The sequence below is a fragment of the Rousettus aegyptiacus genome, unplaced genomic scaffold (genome assembly GCF_014176215.1).
Source record: "Rousettus aegyptiacus isolate mRouAeg1 unplaced genomic scaffold, mRouAeg1.p scaffold_m13_p_16, whole genome shotgun sequence".
NCBI classification, from domain to species: Eukaryota; Metazoa; Chordata; class Mammalia; order Chiroptera; family Pteropodidae; genus Rousettus; species Rousettus aegyptiacus.
In genome coordinates, this window is record NW_023416291.1 from 1,597,274 (window position 1) to 1,613,475 (window position 16,202).

The window sequence follows — 16,202 nt, forward strand, 5'->3', positions numbered from 1 at the left end:
GGCCACAGGTACACGAAGAGAAACACCACCAGGTCGACGAGGACCAACAGCCAGAGATCCAACCAGTACGACTGTTTGGGGAGCCGCTCCGCCGCGGACCGAGGCGGCCCGTGGTGTTTCTGCTGCTGCCTCGCACCTTCGCCCAGGCCTCGCCGCTCGCGGGGCCCGTCCCGCGCGTCCCCCGCCGCCGTGTCCCCCGCCGCCGCCGCCGCTGCCGCCGCGCCCGCCTCCATCGCGCATCAGCCGCCGAGACAGGCGCGCCAAGCGCTTCCGTCTCCGCCCGGCCCGAGGCGCATGCGCGGCGCCCCGCCCCGCCCCGGAAGTGGGGCCGCCCCGCCCCGGAAGTGGCCTGCCCGCCCTCCCCGCGCTCAGGCACCGCCCGCGGCCCGGCGTCTCCGTGACTGTCGGCATGCCGCGCCACCTCCAGGGCCGCCCCCGCCCTCCCGCCCGCCTCGCCGGCTGCCTCCCGGCGGAAAACTGGTCGTTCAGGTTTCCCGGGGAGAAGTTCCGTGGCCGGACCGGAAGTCCCCGTCACGGCCCAGTCGTATCAGGTGACGGGGGCCGCCCGGGAAACGGCCCTGGCGCCTCGCCTCGGCCCTGTGCTCCCTCTGGGCATGTGTGCCAGGGTCGTAGCAGGGCCCCTCGCTCGGTCGGGTTTCGTGCTGCCCCCGCCATGGCAGTCGTTCCCCCTTGGAGTGGACCTAATGCTGAGGTGGGAGGCGGGGTCACCCGCGAGCCTGCACCTCACGGGAGCGAGCTGGGGGCCAGTCCGTGTACGAAGGGTTTTGGTCAACGTGGACACCAAGCAGATTTCTACCTTTAGGAAACGAAATGCGCCTCAGTGTCCTCACGCACACGGCCGCTTTTCCGTCGCAGAACAAAGGGGCCCAGGTTCGTAATTTGGCTGGCATTTGAGGTGCAGCACCTAGTGACAGAGGGTGTCAGGAATCCAAGACCACATGTCCTGACCCTCCGGGCGGGAACCCTTTCCATACCTTATCTCCACCCGAGAGGAAAAGACCCGTATTGTTTACTGACAGGATCAGAATGGAACTTGTGACCTGCCTGGGGGGGTGGGGGGGTCGGGCTAATTTGTCACCGGCATCAGCGTCTGCACATCTCCATCTTCCATGTGACCCTGTCAGTCAGTAGGAAAACAGGCTGTGGAACACCTGGTCCAGGAGGCCTGGCCTTAGGACTTAGCAGCTTTAAAGCTGGGTTGTATGGCCCGACCAACTTAGTCTGGATTTTTAGTCTAACCATATGTCTTTGGTCTTTGGTTGCTAATTAGGGGAGCAGCTGAACTACGCTAGGTTACACAAGGGTGGCTTGTGAGTCAGCTGTAACAGCTGGTGATTTGCACAGGGTCCACACCATGAGAGTCACCTTCACGAGAGGTTTGAGGACTGCTGCCTGTGGAATCAAACCACAAGGCTTGGTCGCAGTATTGTCTGGGTTCCTTGATACGCACGAGAAGGGTCCAGCACCATGCCTGTTTTCATCGTGAGGGGGAAGAGTCCCTTCTTAAAGTCTTTACCTGAGCAGAGACAATCCTTGAGATTCCAAAGAGGTTTTCCCCTGCCCAACTGACTCACCGAAAGAGATGCCTGGCGTTTTCTTGGATCCTTGATCATGGTTACCACACCCTGTTCCTTTTCTGGAGTTGGTCCAGCAAGCGCTCCCATTGGCAGGAACAAAAGTTAGCTTAGGTTCTTTTGCATAATGTAGATATCGACATTGCCAGCAATCAGATTGATTAGCTAATGCGGCCAGAGTTGGAAAACTGGTGTAAGGGGATGTCGTGTGTACGTTTGACCTGTTGAGAAAACAGTAAGAGTTCCTAAGAGCGAGACACAGTTTGAAAAAAGGCCCACGGTGGGGGATGAGGGGGAAAATAGGATAGATTGGGACCAGCAATCTTCAGTCAGCCTTTTAATAAATGGCCAAAGGAAGGCGAGGCTTTGTTCAATTCCCTTTGAGAGCAGGGAGACCCAACAAATGGAGAAAATAGGTGGAAGTGAAATTTCTTGATCTACGATCTTGGGAAAAGCTGCCTGCTTCATGCTTGTGGCTGTATTTGGGGCCTAGGACTTGGCCAAGGAGACCCTTGCTTTAAGGTCACCTCGGGGATGGCCTTCCAGTTGTCCTGGGTGTGCTGATCTAACATGACATGGCTTGCATGAATCAGGAGTGTTTTTCCTATATTTTGATAGCAGTGTAGGTGGTAAGCATCTCGTAAGGGCTTTCCCAGCAAGGTGTGACAATGTGTGCTTACTCCTAAAAACCCTGATGCACATCTAATGTCCTGGTCGAAAGGAGTGACAAAGGTCGCCAGTCAGTGGAGGTCATGCTCTTTTTACCTATTGATGATCTCCCTCAAAGGTATTAGTTACTTCTGTATATAGCTAGTTATAGTATCAAATTGTTCACTCAAGGTCCTCTACTGTTTACTGAATCCAGGAATGGACCGTTTCGAGACGGAGGCGTAGGGCAACCAGTCTTACTTACAAAAGGGCGTAGTCCATGTCTTCTGTTTGGAGTATTCCAGATTTTTATAAGGTGTAAGGGGGTGTCGTTTCTGGGAGGTAATGTTTCTGACCAGTAAGTCCAGTTTCTTGACAGACTTTTCCTAAAGTCCTTTTGATGTGTAGATTTTTAGGTTTCATTTGCCTTGAGAATTGAGGATGGTACAGGGTATAAAATTTTGAGTACCCCCCAAGATTTTGCAAGCAAATGGTTGATCTCTGTTGTACAATGAGTTCCTTGGTCTGAGTCAGTCCATAAAGGAATAGCACAGGGAGGAGTAATCTGCGTTATTACGTTTTCACCACTGCTGTGATGAAAAAGTGCATGTGTCTCCTCTAGGTCTGGTGTTGTCACGTCCAGTTGGAGAGCACTCAGGCCGTCCACTGAGTGCCTAGGCAATAAACAGTGGGCCGCAGGGTAACGGAGAATATCTCCTCACCGACAGTTCTGGCGACAAGGGTGGGACGTCACTGGCTGGACACTGCACACGCCAGGGCTGCCTCACCTGAGAGACCCTGGGACCTCTGGCGTAAGCCCGCAGAAGGTGAGAATGTCCCGTCAGTCTCCCCGATCTGCGTGCAGGGCTTAATCAAGGGAGAGCGGTACGTCTCTCCTTGTCTTTTCCCTTTTGAATTTAGATCAGCAGCAGAAACCGCTCTGTGGGACCCAGTTCTTCAGGAGGGGCACCTCTGGTGTTTTCTCTTATCAGCATTCCAGTTTTCTGCTTAAAAACCATCTCCACAGACCCCCGCACCCTCAGAGGGTTCATTTTTCCTCTTCTGTGGGACAGTTACCCATGGACTGACAGGGGCGCCTGGTCCTCAGCCACACCCCAGAGCTCACCATTAAACTTACAATAGAGGATTGGGAACTGGGCTTCCTCATTGACACTGGTGAGATTTCAGCATCCATTCAGAGGCCTCATCTCTAGCTGGCACCCCTGATTCTATCCAAGCCGTCGGAGTCTTCATTGTCATACCTCAGGCCGCCCCATACCCTCCGGCCCACCATTCCTTTTTTTCTCTTCCATCATTACGGCTGTACGTGCCTGTGACAGTTTTCTTCCAGAGTCGTACAGTCATCAGAACCAGTTGTTTGTTTCAGCATCTCTCGTGTCTTCATCTTGGCCTTTAGCAGCTCCCAGTCGTGTACCCCATCATTAATCTCTCCCTACCCCTCTGAGGTTTGGCATCATGGTGTGGGTGTTGAAAGGCCAAGCAGGACTGGCTGTGAATGAACTGTCCTTTTCACCGCGCCTGCTCACACGCATACCGACTTCAACCGTGAGAGCTCAGTCTTGTTTATTTTATATTATCAGTTTCATAAAAGATTTTGTTTTAAAATAAGGAAGGCTTTCTGCTGCTTTTTAAAGTTTAAAAACAACTTTAATAGGGCAAAGTTTACGTAATTGGTAGGCATAGATAAAGATGTTGAAACCCACAAGCTTGAAATATCATTATGCTAATCAGAGCAAACAGCCTGTTTTTATTTTATTGAAAGGTGTCGGAGGGATAGTCATCGAGGGCGGAGACTGGATAGTTAGTACGTGGCATGTCTTCTGTCCTGCAGTGATATAATAGGCTTCCAAGAGTAGACATGGCGGTGTTAGCATAGGCGCGAACTAGAATAACTGTGAAGTCAATGGATGCCAAGGTGGAAACTGCTATGTATAAAATATTAACCAGAATTAGACTGATTTATAAGTGTGAGAAATGTCAACATGTTAACAGCAGTGATCTCTAGGAGGTGAGGTCACAGATCATTTTATTCTTTGTACTTTTTCATAGTTTCCAAATTTTCTCGATGAAAATATAGTCATTAAAAGTTGGGAAGAAAGTTTTCTGTAAAGAAATGTTAGAAATCAGCAAGAGACAGCGTAGACCAAAATCACTGCTTATTTCTGACACGTGATCACAAGCACAAAGCACGTAAGTATCAGGGCCATGATGATGTATAGCAGTGCTTTTTGATCTCAGTTAGTGCAGCCCTGTGATTCCTCGGGGGAGACGCAGGAGTCGCCCGGAATGGAGGAGACAGATGCGGAGAAGGAGGCCTCAGGCCCCGCTGGGGGCGGTCTGCTTGCACACTCATGTCTGTAGATAGCCCTGTTAGGGAACCGATGGACTTGCTTTTTAATGCTCCAGCAAGGGCTGTGTCAAAAAGTCACCTTGGGAGACCCACGTTCACAATGGTGGAGTAGGCAGCTCCGCGCCTCTGTCCTCCCACAAAAACATTGAGAAATAAGCAGAAACTATTCAAAACAAGTTTTTCAGGGCTCTGGAAACAAAGGTTTACAGCAGCCAAGCCAACAATGAATCAAAATATATGAAGACACGGACAGAATTGCAGGGAGAAATAGACAGTTCTACAGTAATAGCTGGAAATGTCAATTCCCCACTCTGGATAAAGGTAAAACGTCTAGACGGAAGATCAGCGAGAAGATAGAGCATTAACAACACCATCAACCACCAGCTCTGACGGGCGCATGGGGGACACTCCACTCCGGGTACGTTGCCACTAGCACACTAGTTGGTGACCCGGGCAGACTAAGCGATAGTGTATTGGCTTTAGAAACTGGGAAGAGTCAAGTTCGTAAAGTGCTCAGTGTTGACACCTCATAAGATAATTCTACACAAATTCCAGCTCACGGTGAACGAAGAGGCCGTGCTCGTTGCATCAGGCTCATTCAGGGGCGTTGCTTCCTAAGCTAGCAGCAGCTTGTGCTCTGAGAACGTGCTAGTTAAAAGCTCTTTACGCTGCAAATCCCAGGAGCTCACTCCTGTAACTCCAGGGCCATTTTAAAACTGCCAGGGCCTCAAGCATCCAAAGCCAGGGTCTTCTCTCCCCAGTGTCGTATAAACATACTTAGATGCTCCTTCTCTCCCTTCCTTAGGTCCATTGCTCAGATGTCACCTACCCAGGTTACTTCCCTATTTAAATCGTACCCACGATCTCACCCAGTGCTCCCCATCCTCTTCCTGGCTTTTTTTCCCCCAGAGCCTCTGCACCATCTAATGCCCTTCACATTTACTTCTTTCTCTTATGTGTTACCTGCCTCTTCTTGAGGACGGGGACGTTTGTCCATCTTCTTCACTGTTGTATCTCTAACACCTGGATCAGCACCCATGTAGAGTCAATGCTCAATGAATATTTGTTGGATGATATTTTGAAAGAAAGTTTTACCTATGTAACCATATTTTAAAAGATCAAATCTGGACTCTAGAACATAGAGACCCTGGACTGCTTGGGGTCACATCCTGGTTCAGCCACTCACTGGCTGTTGACCTTCGCCGGATGTCATAACCGCTGTCTGCCTCACTTTCCTCGTCTGTCAAATGAGGATTCTGATACTAGTTCTTATTGTGTAGAGTTGCCGTGAGGATTACTGAGTCGATATTTATAAGGCACTCTGAACGGTGCCTGGTATATTGCAAACACCACGTAAGTGTGGGAGTAAGAGTTGGATCGAACCGCATCTGAATTAGTGCTGTGTTTTGTGGATACTACATTTATTTATATGTTACAATTTTCTCTTTATATTTTGAAGCCAATGTGTATTTTGAAGATTTCGTAGGCCCTGGAAACATCCATGTCACATAGCTTTTTTTTTTTTTTTTTTTTAAGGAGGGATTACTTAAAAAGCAATGTAGGAACAATATTTATTGCTTTAAAAAATGTCACAAATTCTTTTAGAACACCAATAAATGTACATTTTAGAGCACATAAACCAAGTTACATCCTAATTAGCTTGACTTTGTTTGCTTTGGCGAGACTGGAAGTGTACGCCAGTGACCAGTGTTATAAAAGGCTCCTCCGTCGGTCACTTCACACTCGACGAGGGGGGAGCGGTCTGGACCAGTGCACCCTCTGCCCCCCCACAACTGTGCCCGGGCTGGGTGCCTGGGAGGCGCTCACTGCCTCTTGAAGATCCTCTTGGCCTCCACTCCTTCATATGTGTAGGTCTGAAAGGCATTAACAAACAGAAGAGTTTCTCATTAAGGTTTAAGGCTGAATTAAGAAAAATATTAGATCATGTTAGACATACAATATTATAGCTTTGAAATAGATTTATAGTATTTTTTATTGTACTTAATAGCAGCATTTTGTTCAGATACAGGATACACCCATTTAAAAACACCTGTTGGTTTGTAGTCATGTTTTCAATTAAAATAAGTGTTAATGTAGTTGACATATGTAAGTTCTCGTCAATAAAATAGGTATTAGAAAATATATATTTAAAATCAGAAGACTTAGGAGAAAAGTGGTAGTCTATTTACCCAAGGCAGATCTCAGCAACCACAAAAATAAGATGGTCGTCGTGTAGTTACTTTAGTCTTTGGGAAGTAGCTGTAACCCTTTTACAACCCACCTGGACCATTTCACCACCTATGACTTCTCGGACAGTGTTCAGTTCATTTCCGTTGTCTACCCGTTTGAATTTTCCAACAAGTTTGTTTCCCTCTAGGCTCCAGGTCCCCTGTAAAAATAAAAGAGTAATGAAGTAGCATCTTTAGGGTCCTATATGTGTCAGGTTCTGTTCTGAGTTGTGTAGATCCACTTCTTCCATTGTCACAGTGCCCCTAGGAAGTAGATATTATCTACATTTCACAAATGAGAAAACGCAGACACAGCACTCACCTGCCGTCAGAGTCAGAACTGAACCTGGCCGTGGACCCCACAGTCTATGCTGGCAACCGCTATGCTGAATTTTAAGGCAGATGATCAGGGCTTCTCGTTTCTAAATCTTTCTTGTTTAAAAGAGTGTCCTAAATTTAGTCCTGGCTCAAATGAGTTTCATGGGGAGGCTACCAACCTTGTGCTTGTTTTAATTTATGTACATCGTTGTAGTAATTTTAAATTAATGGCCATAGTCTATCAAATATTTGACAGTTTAATTGTTGTTGCAAACATTTATAACTTAACCAGAATAGTTCTGAGGACAAAATGAGTTTTTAAGAAATCATTTGAAATGTGACACCCTAAATTTCATATCTTAAACATTAAAAGCTATATTCCCATTGGCCTACCAAGTAGCATGGGACCTTTCCATTTGCTCACTCGCTCATTCACTAATTTATTTATTATATTATGTCAGTTACATTTATTAAATGTCTGTCACGTTTAAGTTAGATAACTCAAAGTTTTTGTGGCTGCCAGGCATGGGAAGTTGAAAACACCGAGCTTTAGATTTTTTAGAATAGGCCTGCACTCAGCCATTCAGAGGGCTTTTCCCTCTTACTGTTGACTCCAAACCCCTCATAGACGTGTGCGGAAATGAAACACTCAAATATTCTGCCAGCTTGTGCAATATGTGATACGGCTGAACTCAAGTGAAAGAGATCTACGTTAATCAAACCATCCAGGGACACATACCAGAGATTATTTTAGCATTGTGCAGAAAAATTAAGAATGCATTGCTTATAAAAAAAAAAAAATCTTACACAGAGTTCAGTTCCGTCTGTCAGGCTGTAATTAAAAGTGACGCCAAGCTCAAAAACAATTTCGGTGTCTCGAAATGTGCTTGATTCTTGGACCGTGAATTTATTTCCTTCTTGTGTAATAGTCAGTTTCAAATTGTCATGAGCCGCAAGCTTCCTTTTTATCATACTAACACCTGCAAAGGGAAAGAGATCGGATAAAGGCAAAATGCCATTGACAGTGTTTATGTTACCACATTCTGTGTTAATTAATTGTTAATATTTTGCGGGTGGGGAGGACAGTCCTGAGAACATTGTCTTTGCACAAGAGTACTCCAGTGGCTTCTGTGGGCCAAGTTCAAGCTCATTCGGATCGAGAGCACTGATTCTCAAGCTCTTTGTCCAAAACTTAAGAAAAATTAAGTGAAGCATAGAATTATAGAATCTTAGAATTAAGTAGTTTTAATAAAATTATCAAAATTTTTGCTTCAGTGTTAAGTAAACCAAACTCCAGAAATGGCAAAGGAAGGATTAAAAAATATGTTTATATATTTATAAGGATATACTACTTTAATTTTGCATATATGATATTTTTTTTAATGCCCCTTTGCTTTCCATAAATGCTTTAAATCTTGAACTTCATAATTCTCCTTTTTGTGGCATTTCTGTCAAAAAAATGAGAAAATTAGCAATTATTACATTCAAGTTCATTATTGTAAAATATACACATTCCATAAATTTAAAGCTGGAATCCCTGAACTGTAGGTGTTAAAGTTTATTTTGGGGGAATGACGCATGTTCGTTTGCCCGTCTTGTGCAGCGTGTGGGCTGCCGGTGTACTGACACAGATATTAAAATCACTTAAATTAAAACCCCCTTAGAAACTACATACTGTCGTGAGATTACTCCAAAAGCTTTGTAAGTCAGAGGAAACGAGAACTGTCTCATTCATGCAGCGCTATTACTCTTGGTAGGATGCTGTTCTGTTATTTTATTATATGGTCTTTGCTTTTCCATCCCCAAGTCTGGAGGTAATCATTACACACTGCCAGTTCTCACTTTCTGAACAAAAAACCCCACCAGTTTCCAGTGATACAGGCTCAGTCAGCAGTTAACGTGAATGAAACATCTGGATCTTCTTTCTGTTTCAGAGGACAGCACCGAGAACCTCTTCCCTCAGCGAGAGGCGGTTTACCCCGCTCAAACCGGCCCACGTTCGGGATCCTCACCGCCACAGCACGACCGTCCCCTAAGCCCAGAGGCTTAGAAGAAGCTAGAAAACTGAGAAGCAAAGAATGAGCCACTCAGGATGAGGCCCTTACCCATTTTTTCCATGAACTTGTCATAGTTCTCGTTCCTGTCGATCTTCCAGGCACCATCGAACGCCATGGCCTCCAGGTGAGTAGCCCTTAGGCAGTCGGGGCCCTCTGTTTTCAAGGAGGATTTATGGTGCTTCTAATCTCAGAACCAGCTTCATGCTGTGATGTGGAAGTTTAAAGTTCAAGAGGCCACCGAACTCTGAAAATGAGAGGAAGGGTCACGACGGTGATGTTGGAGCGCAGGCGAAGGCAAGGCGGCGCGGGCCAGGGAAGGCGGTGAGCAAGGCTGGCTTGCCAGAAAGGTGACTCCGAGCTGACTCGTAAAGGCTGAGTGGGCGTCAGGCAGGAAAAGCTGGGTGAGGGCTGCGGGAAAGGCGGGGCGGACAGGTGTGAGGCCACAGCGCCCAGCAGGACGGGCGAGGGGCGCACGAGAGACTTGAGCGATTGGGAGCTTCCTGCCGAGGGCCACAGGGGGTCGCTGAAGGCGACAGACAAGGACAGGACGAGGTCAGGTTGGCACTTGACAAAGATAATTCTCTGACAAGTGGATTCTGGGAGACGAGAGGGGAAACCAATGAATCTAGGTGACAAATGGTGACCATCTGGGAGCAGAAAGGAAAAGGGGCTACATTTAAGTGGTGCTGAGGAATGGACATGGAGCTGACCTGCTGATAAAACGAGAAGCCGAGGACAAAGGAAAGACCTTTTTAAAGCCAGCATATTAAAGGGATAATTTGGTCAATTAGTATTTGTTATCTAGTTTATGACATACAGAGCTGTTGGTGTCAGTGGTCAAAGATAATTCTCTAAGATCAGTAGAGGCACCTTTGGCCCGTCGTAACCTGGTACGAATTAGCACGCTTCCCCTTGAGTCCGGCCGCAGTGGCCAGCTGCCAGCCACGTCAGCTGTCGGCCTCCGTCACCTGAGCGACCCTGCCCCATGGGCACAGGCCAGTGCTTTTGGCTTAATGAGCTGTAAGAGGCTGGGCGCAGAAGGGCTTTACAGAATCGTTCCTGCTTGGAATAGCGTAATTGGGATTTGAATTAACTAATCCAAAATGTGTCTCAGCCTGTGGCATGTGAACTCTGAGATGCCAGATGCCAAAATCTTACTGTCTAAAAATGATCTGTATAATACAAAAGCAGACACGTAAGTTGAATAGGGTTTCAGACCACGCTGTTTTCCAAAAATACGGTGTCTAAACAGTTCTTGCCAAGCAGTTCCCGCCGCCACTCCCAGCCTGTACCCCTCCCAACTGCGGGACCACGCGCACTCCTCGTAATGGCTTCTGCGCTCACGGGTTCTCCAAGGGTGCCGGCTCTGGGGACGCGGGCTGGTGCGGAGCTGGCATGTCGCGTCCTGCCGAAGCCACTGTGGGCGCTGTCATAGGACAGCCACCACTGTCCCCTCCTGAGACTCGGCCTGTGAGCCCCCACTCTGACACCCCTCTTCCCCAGAGATAGGGAGGTAAACAGGTGTTTGGGGCGTGTGCTCTGGTCACGTGGTGTGCTGACACCCTGCCTCAGCCCCGCCCCTTCAGCGGCTGGACTCGGGGCCCCCGTACCCAGACACGCTGCGCTGCGGCTGCAGCTCGCACGGCGCAGAAAGGTCAGGAAACATCCCCAGCACCCCACTTTTCCTTCGGTAGCCGCACCCACTTACTGAGGACGGATGGCTGTCACCTCCGGTCAGGCAGGTGCCTGGGCGGAGTTAGAGGTGGGACAAGAGGCCCAGAATGCCACTTCCGGGGCGTTCCTTGCAAACACAAGAGTGAGGGACCAGTGACTCCTCCCGCGGCCCTGCCGGAGAACTGTCCGGCTCCCGGGATGCGACCCAGCCTGTGGCTTCCGATGCCTGCCCTGGCGCTTCTCGTGTGATCTGCAGCTCTGAATTGTGACTGTCTTTAGTGACACAACCGTGGCATGTCCTGGGCCTGTTTGAAGTTAAGTTCTTCCAAGGACGTGGGCCGTTGCTGATCCCGGGTGCCCAGGGCCGCGACGGGCCGGGGACTTCCCTTTCTGCCTACGGCGTGGCGTGGGTGGGCCCGGGTCACTTTCTGACCTCACGTGTGTGACCAGGACAGTGGACCCAGCGTTGTGTGATTATTTTTAGGGAGCGCCTGATTGAGACGGGCGTGCTGTGTGTGAGTGGGTTCCCCTTCGTGCTCCTCCAGGACGTGGCCCTCCAGAGGCTGCAGCCCTGCGTGGAGGGCCAACCCCCAGCTGCGCCCTGGGGCTCCAGGCCACGCCTCCCGCTCGGCTGGCACTGAAGCCCCCGCTCACTGAGCCCTGCAGATTTTCCCTGGCCCTAGCCGGCCGCAGTTCATGTGCTCCCTGCTCCGGTTTTTAATTAGCTGGATTTCGGCCTGTAGGATTCTCTTCCCAAGAATTCAGATAGACACTTAAAGGATATTTGCTTTATTTTACACCACTTGTACTTAGCTATTTAAAATACTCATCCTTTCTAAGTGCTCTTAATCCTCACCGTTCCTAGTGTAATTACGCAGCAAGCAGCAAGCGGGAAGGGAAGCCCTGCAGCCCTCCAGGGCGCTGCTCACCTGCTCACGTGCACATGCGCTGCTCCTGCTGGGAGCGCCCTGCTCCCTGGTCCTTCCCTTAAGCCAGACGCCACTCCCCAGGCGAAGCCCTCTGTGACCCTCAGGTGTGAATTAAGTACCCACCCGCCACTCCCTGCGTCAGGGCACAGACGAGGCTCTCTGCGCCCTGGTGTGGCCGCCGCTGCCCTAGCCGCTGGACTAGCAGCTCTGTGCGGCCTGCACAGCGTCCTCCAGCCTGACACTGGGAGATCAACTGCATTTGCGAACGAACGAACGTCTTCTGTTGACTCGTCTGCTTATTTTTAAATGTAAACCTTGTTTTCTCCACATGATCCTTGGCCTCTGGCCTTTGTGAATATTCCTTGGCTTCTAGCAACATGGTAAAACTCCCACTCAGAGTAACTCTCCAATGATTATTAACTTATTAATGAAGTCCTAGTAACTGATTTTACATGGTAGAAAAATATTTTTTCTACAAAATTGTTTTACTCAGTTTATTTCATCTTAAATTTCAGGTCTTGTCTGAGAATTTCTAAAAATGTATTGATTTTTCTGTTGCTTCTCACCGGGATTACCTTCTCCTCTCTTTATGAAAAATTCTGTTTTATGTCAAGTGGGGAAGGATGGGAATCTGTTCTTTTCCTCCTTATTTGTTGAGTACCGTCAAGGTTCAAGAACAAATGCAGAGATGCCGGTAGCCCAGGAGGGCTGTGTCATGCAAGCAGCTGTGCCTCTGGCCGAGGAGAATCAAATACGAAGGCCCCGGGGGCAAGGCCAGAAGAGGAGAAGAGAAGCAGAGGTTTCAAGAAAAGGAGAGAATAGTGAACGGTAGGACAGTCCTGCCTTTATTTCCAAAGCAGTGTATTATAATTATTTTGATTCCATTTATAACTCTTATGGATTTCTATTTTGAACAAATTGGTTTGAGAATTAGAAAGTTTTTTTTTCTTTCAAGGCTGAATATAGCTTAAAATCAGAATAATCTCTGTGAATTCAAAGTGTTTCTGTTCTTTACTATCATGTGCTTTAAAAATAGAAAATTGTATCCTGACGTTTCTACGTATCAAAGAGGAACCCCAGCACAGCAATAGCAAGAATGCAGCCAAGGCTTCTCCCTGCGGGGCTCCCACTTCCACAGGCGGCAGGGGGTCTCCGAGAGCACGACACGGGGCATCCTCAGAGACCGCGGATGGTCCTCGTTTGGAGAACATCGTGCAGACGTGATCTCTGGACAGACGGCAGTGAGTCTCAATTCTCCATTGATTTTTCCATGTATTTTTCTTTAGCTACTAAAATTCTTTTAAAAAGATGTTTTTTATTTCTTGTGCACTGTAAGGGAGGATTAAACGCAAGTGAAGCTTTGGTGCCCTCTAGTGGTCAGCTCGGACCACAGGTCAGCTCCATCCGGCTGGCCAGCTGTTGGCCCCTTCCCCCTGCTTAACCCCCTAATAGCTCCCACCTAAAATCCAAACCCTTTAATAACCCCTTTAAAATTCCAAGCCCCTAGTAATCACACCACACTCACGTCTGCTCACTCATTCTTTTTATTTTCACAACGCATGGCCAAAGGAGGAGACGGCCAAGGTCGGAGCATTTGCACGGCGGACAACCTTCCCGATGCCGCTTGGCATCATCGGGGCCATGCAGGTGAGTTTCCTTTACAGTGATTTAGTCTCTGAAATGCTTCTCAGGGCGGGGGACAGGAGAGGCAAGGAAGCAACGGTCACAATTATTTAAAATGGCTTAAAAGCTAAACATGATATACATAGTAACTCTTTTATCCTAGTACAAAAATAGTGCCAGAAACTATATATTTGTTCAAATATATTGAAAAGGTATAAGAATACAAATGGATATTAACAGTGGCTAGTGATGATTCGTAGGTTTCCTTTTCTTTAACTGTAATAGAAATTTATATTTTCAACTATTTACATACCTTTCAGCAACATTCATTCAGACGTGTTTACACAGGCTTTTGAGACGCGCACGGACAGGCGCGGCGGGCTTTCGTCCTTCCTTCCCCGCTCCCCGTCACGGAGCAGGGGCGCACAGCTGCACGGCGCCCGTCTAGGAGCTCTGAGTGGAACGACACCTCAGCCAGTGGACCGGGTGCCCCTCACGCCAGACGTCCCTTTCGCAGAGCTTTAAGCTCCCAGCGCTGAGCGAGTCGTGCTTGCAAGGACACCGGAGATGTTCTTCCAAGTTCCAGGTCAGGACGGCCCTCCGAGGACTGAAACGCATGTCGCCGCTGGACGCAGACATGACGGTGTGCCCCGTGTGTCCCCAGGGGGGCCGTGAGTTCCTCGCGGCGGCCACACTGTCCCCACGGCTGAGCCCAGGGCCCGGCATGTGGCAGGGACTCAGCAAAGCGGGTCGACACACGTCCGGTCGCGAGCGCTGGTTCTGCCGCCTCGCCGTGGCCATGGCCACACGCGGACAGCGTGGCAGTCTCACCCTTTGCGCTAAGTCAGCTTTGTACTCACAGAACAGGTGGCCGTGCTCGTGACAGCGTGTAGGGTTTAGGGGGGCAGTCTGATGAAAAACACAGGAAAACAGAAAAGCAGACATCTGTGCTCTATGCTGAAAATAAAGGCACTTCACTGCTAGGCAAGGATGTATCTGTGACCAGTTTCCTCCCAGAATTCAATATTTCCAGTACATTCTCATGCACTTTCTCTCCGTACTGCTGTTGAAGGAAACCAATCTTTGTAATTGAGAGCTCGGTGGTGACGACACCACCCCTGGGCTCTGCCCCGTGGGGCGGGTGGCCCACAGAGCCCCAGGTCTCACCCACGAGCTGTCTGCGTGAGAGGCCGGGTGGGTGCGTTGTTTTGCTGCTTCAGTCTCGGAAATGGCATGCGGGATTCGATCACCGTGCTCTGTAGCCCCGTGTCCCATTCTGACCGTGGTCCCTGGGCCCATCGAGCCTATCGCAGCTGCCTTCTGGGACATTCTCCATGAAGACAGGCTTCGCCCACACTTACCCCTTTAATGACACTCTTGTTCAGGCACACAGGTGCTAAGTGACCTACACGAGTTCACACAGGTTGTGACTGGCAAAGGCCAGTCCGCTGAAAATAAAAGGCTGAGCAATTTCACAGACATCTTTTCAACAACTTAATAAAATTGTGGGGCCTTTATGGGCTGAAAATTGAAATGAAATTGTGTAATGTTACTCAGCTATAACAAAAACAAGATACTTTAGAATGAGAACAACTTCTTGCTAGTTGTGAGTAATATAAATACAGGGTGAGGTAGGGGAGGACTATATATACAGATGTTTTTTCCGACTTAAGAAGATAGTGGAAAAGAAATATTCACATGTAAATGAAGACTCTGACTTGTGTCCACGTACCAGATAGTAATGTATGGAATGATTATTATAAAATATAAATTATTTGAACCAACTAACCAGTTCTAAAGAAGTACTGTTCTTCTGTATGAACTAAGACATTCAATGATGAATAGGCATAGCATTGCCCAACTTCTTTAAATTTCTAAACTAGCAAAGTAAAATCAACCATTATCTAAAGGTAAAGCAATTTCTAAGATTGTTGCTTGTTAAAATGGCACACATAAAAATCCTCCATACATAGTCTACTATGTCTTTAAAAATCTCAGTGACATCTATCAGCGGGGTCTAAACAAACTACTGAAGCATGTGACCACAGATTTTAGCATAACTGCTACGTCACAATGTGCACGATAAAAAGATAAAGACAGTTACTCTTTGAACAATTTTCTATGCTAAGAAATTATGTATGCATGCATAGGTGTATGCCAGTATGTAGATACATTATTTCAGTGACAGTCTGCAATTTACACACCAGTGCCACCAAGAGGGACCTTACAGATCTCATCTGTGTGACCTAAGATAAAAATAGACTAACACCCTGAAAATACAAGTATCATGACAGTAATGCGTACAGTGTTCTACAGTAACTTCCAGGCCCGCCTTTACCACTCCAAAGTCATGGCCATACAATTTGCTTTGTCCCCACCCTGCCCCTTTTTTTTTTACCTGACTGGTAAGAATAAAGCCACATTATGTCATGATAAATAAATACACTCAATTTAAAAAACTTAATGAACATGTTGAATTTTAGGCAGTTGAGAGAAAAATGATGCAGATGGAAAACAGTTTTAGTGAAAAGCCTTTGCTCATGCTGCACTACCATATCCCCAGGAGATTTCTATCCAAATTGGAGGCAGAAACTCAGCCTTTTCGGAAGAGTGTCTGTTACCAAACAACACCTGTCTTCCTCAGGCCAAACGTCCCCGTGGGCCTGCCTGTTCTTCCCGCAGCTGTCCAGCAGGGGGAGACGGCCTCCCCCGCCTGGCTCGCTGACCTCCGCCTCCGGTACCGAACAGGGCGGCACGCC

The 16,202-nt window shown here is 48.1% G+C and overlaps 1 protein-coding gene and 1 long non-coding RNA gene across 7 annotated transcripts; one reads left to right on the top strand and one right to left on the bottom strand.

Moving 5' to 3' along the window:
- Nucleotides 1–434: 434 nt before the first annotated feature.
- On the top strand, nucleotides 435–15,231 carry LOC107510879. 6 transcript variants are annotated; one of them, XR_001596946.2, is made up of 6 exons: nucleotides 559–3,070; nucleotides 9,095–9,341; nucleotides 12,479–12,648; nucleotides 12,857–13,061; nucleotides 13,390–13,467; nucleotides 13,792–15,231. It is a non-coding gene; the product is annotated as an uncharacterized LOC107510879 (long non-coding RNA). The 6 variants fall into 6 exon arrangements; XR_001596945.2 differs by having other exon boundaries at nucleotides 559–891; nucleotides 2,866–3,070; nucleotides 9,095–12,648; XR_004954825.1 differs by lacking the exon at nucleotides 559–3,070 and adding an exon at nucleotides 435–551 and having other exon boundaries at nucleotides 9,095–12,648.
- On the bottom strand, nucleotides 6,401–9,332 carry FABP2 (fatty acid binding protein 2). The gene is made up of 4 exons (XM_016144820.2): nucleotides 9,266–9,332; nucleotides 7,968–8,140; nucleotides 6,896–7,003; nucleotides 6,401–6,488 (listed from the first exon to the last, which is right to left on the bottom strand). Exons 1-4 carry the CDS (start codon nucleotides 9,330–9,332, stop codon nucleotides 6,438–6,440), a joined length of 399 nt encoding a protein of 132 aa, XP_016000306.1. The 3' UTR covers nucleotides 6,401–6,437.
- Nucleotides 15,232–16,202: the final 971 nt, after the last annotated feature.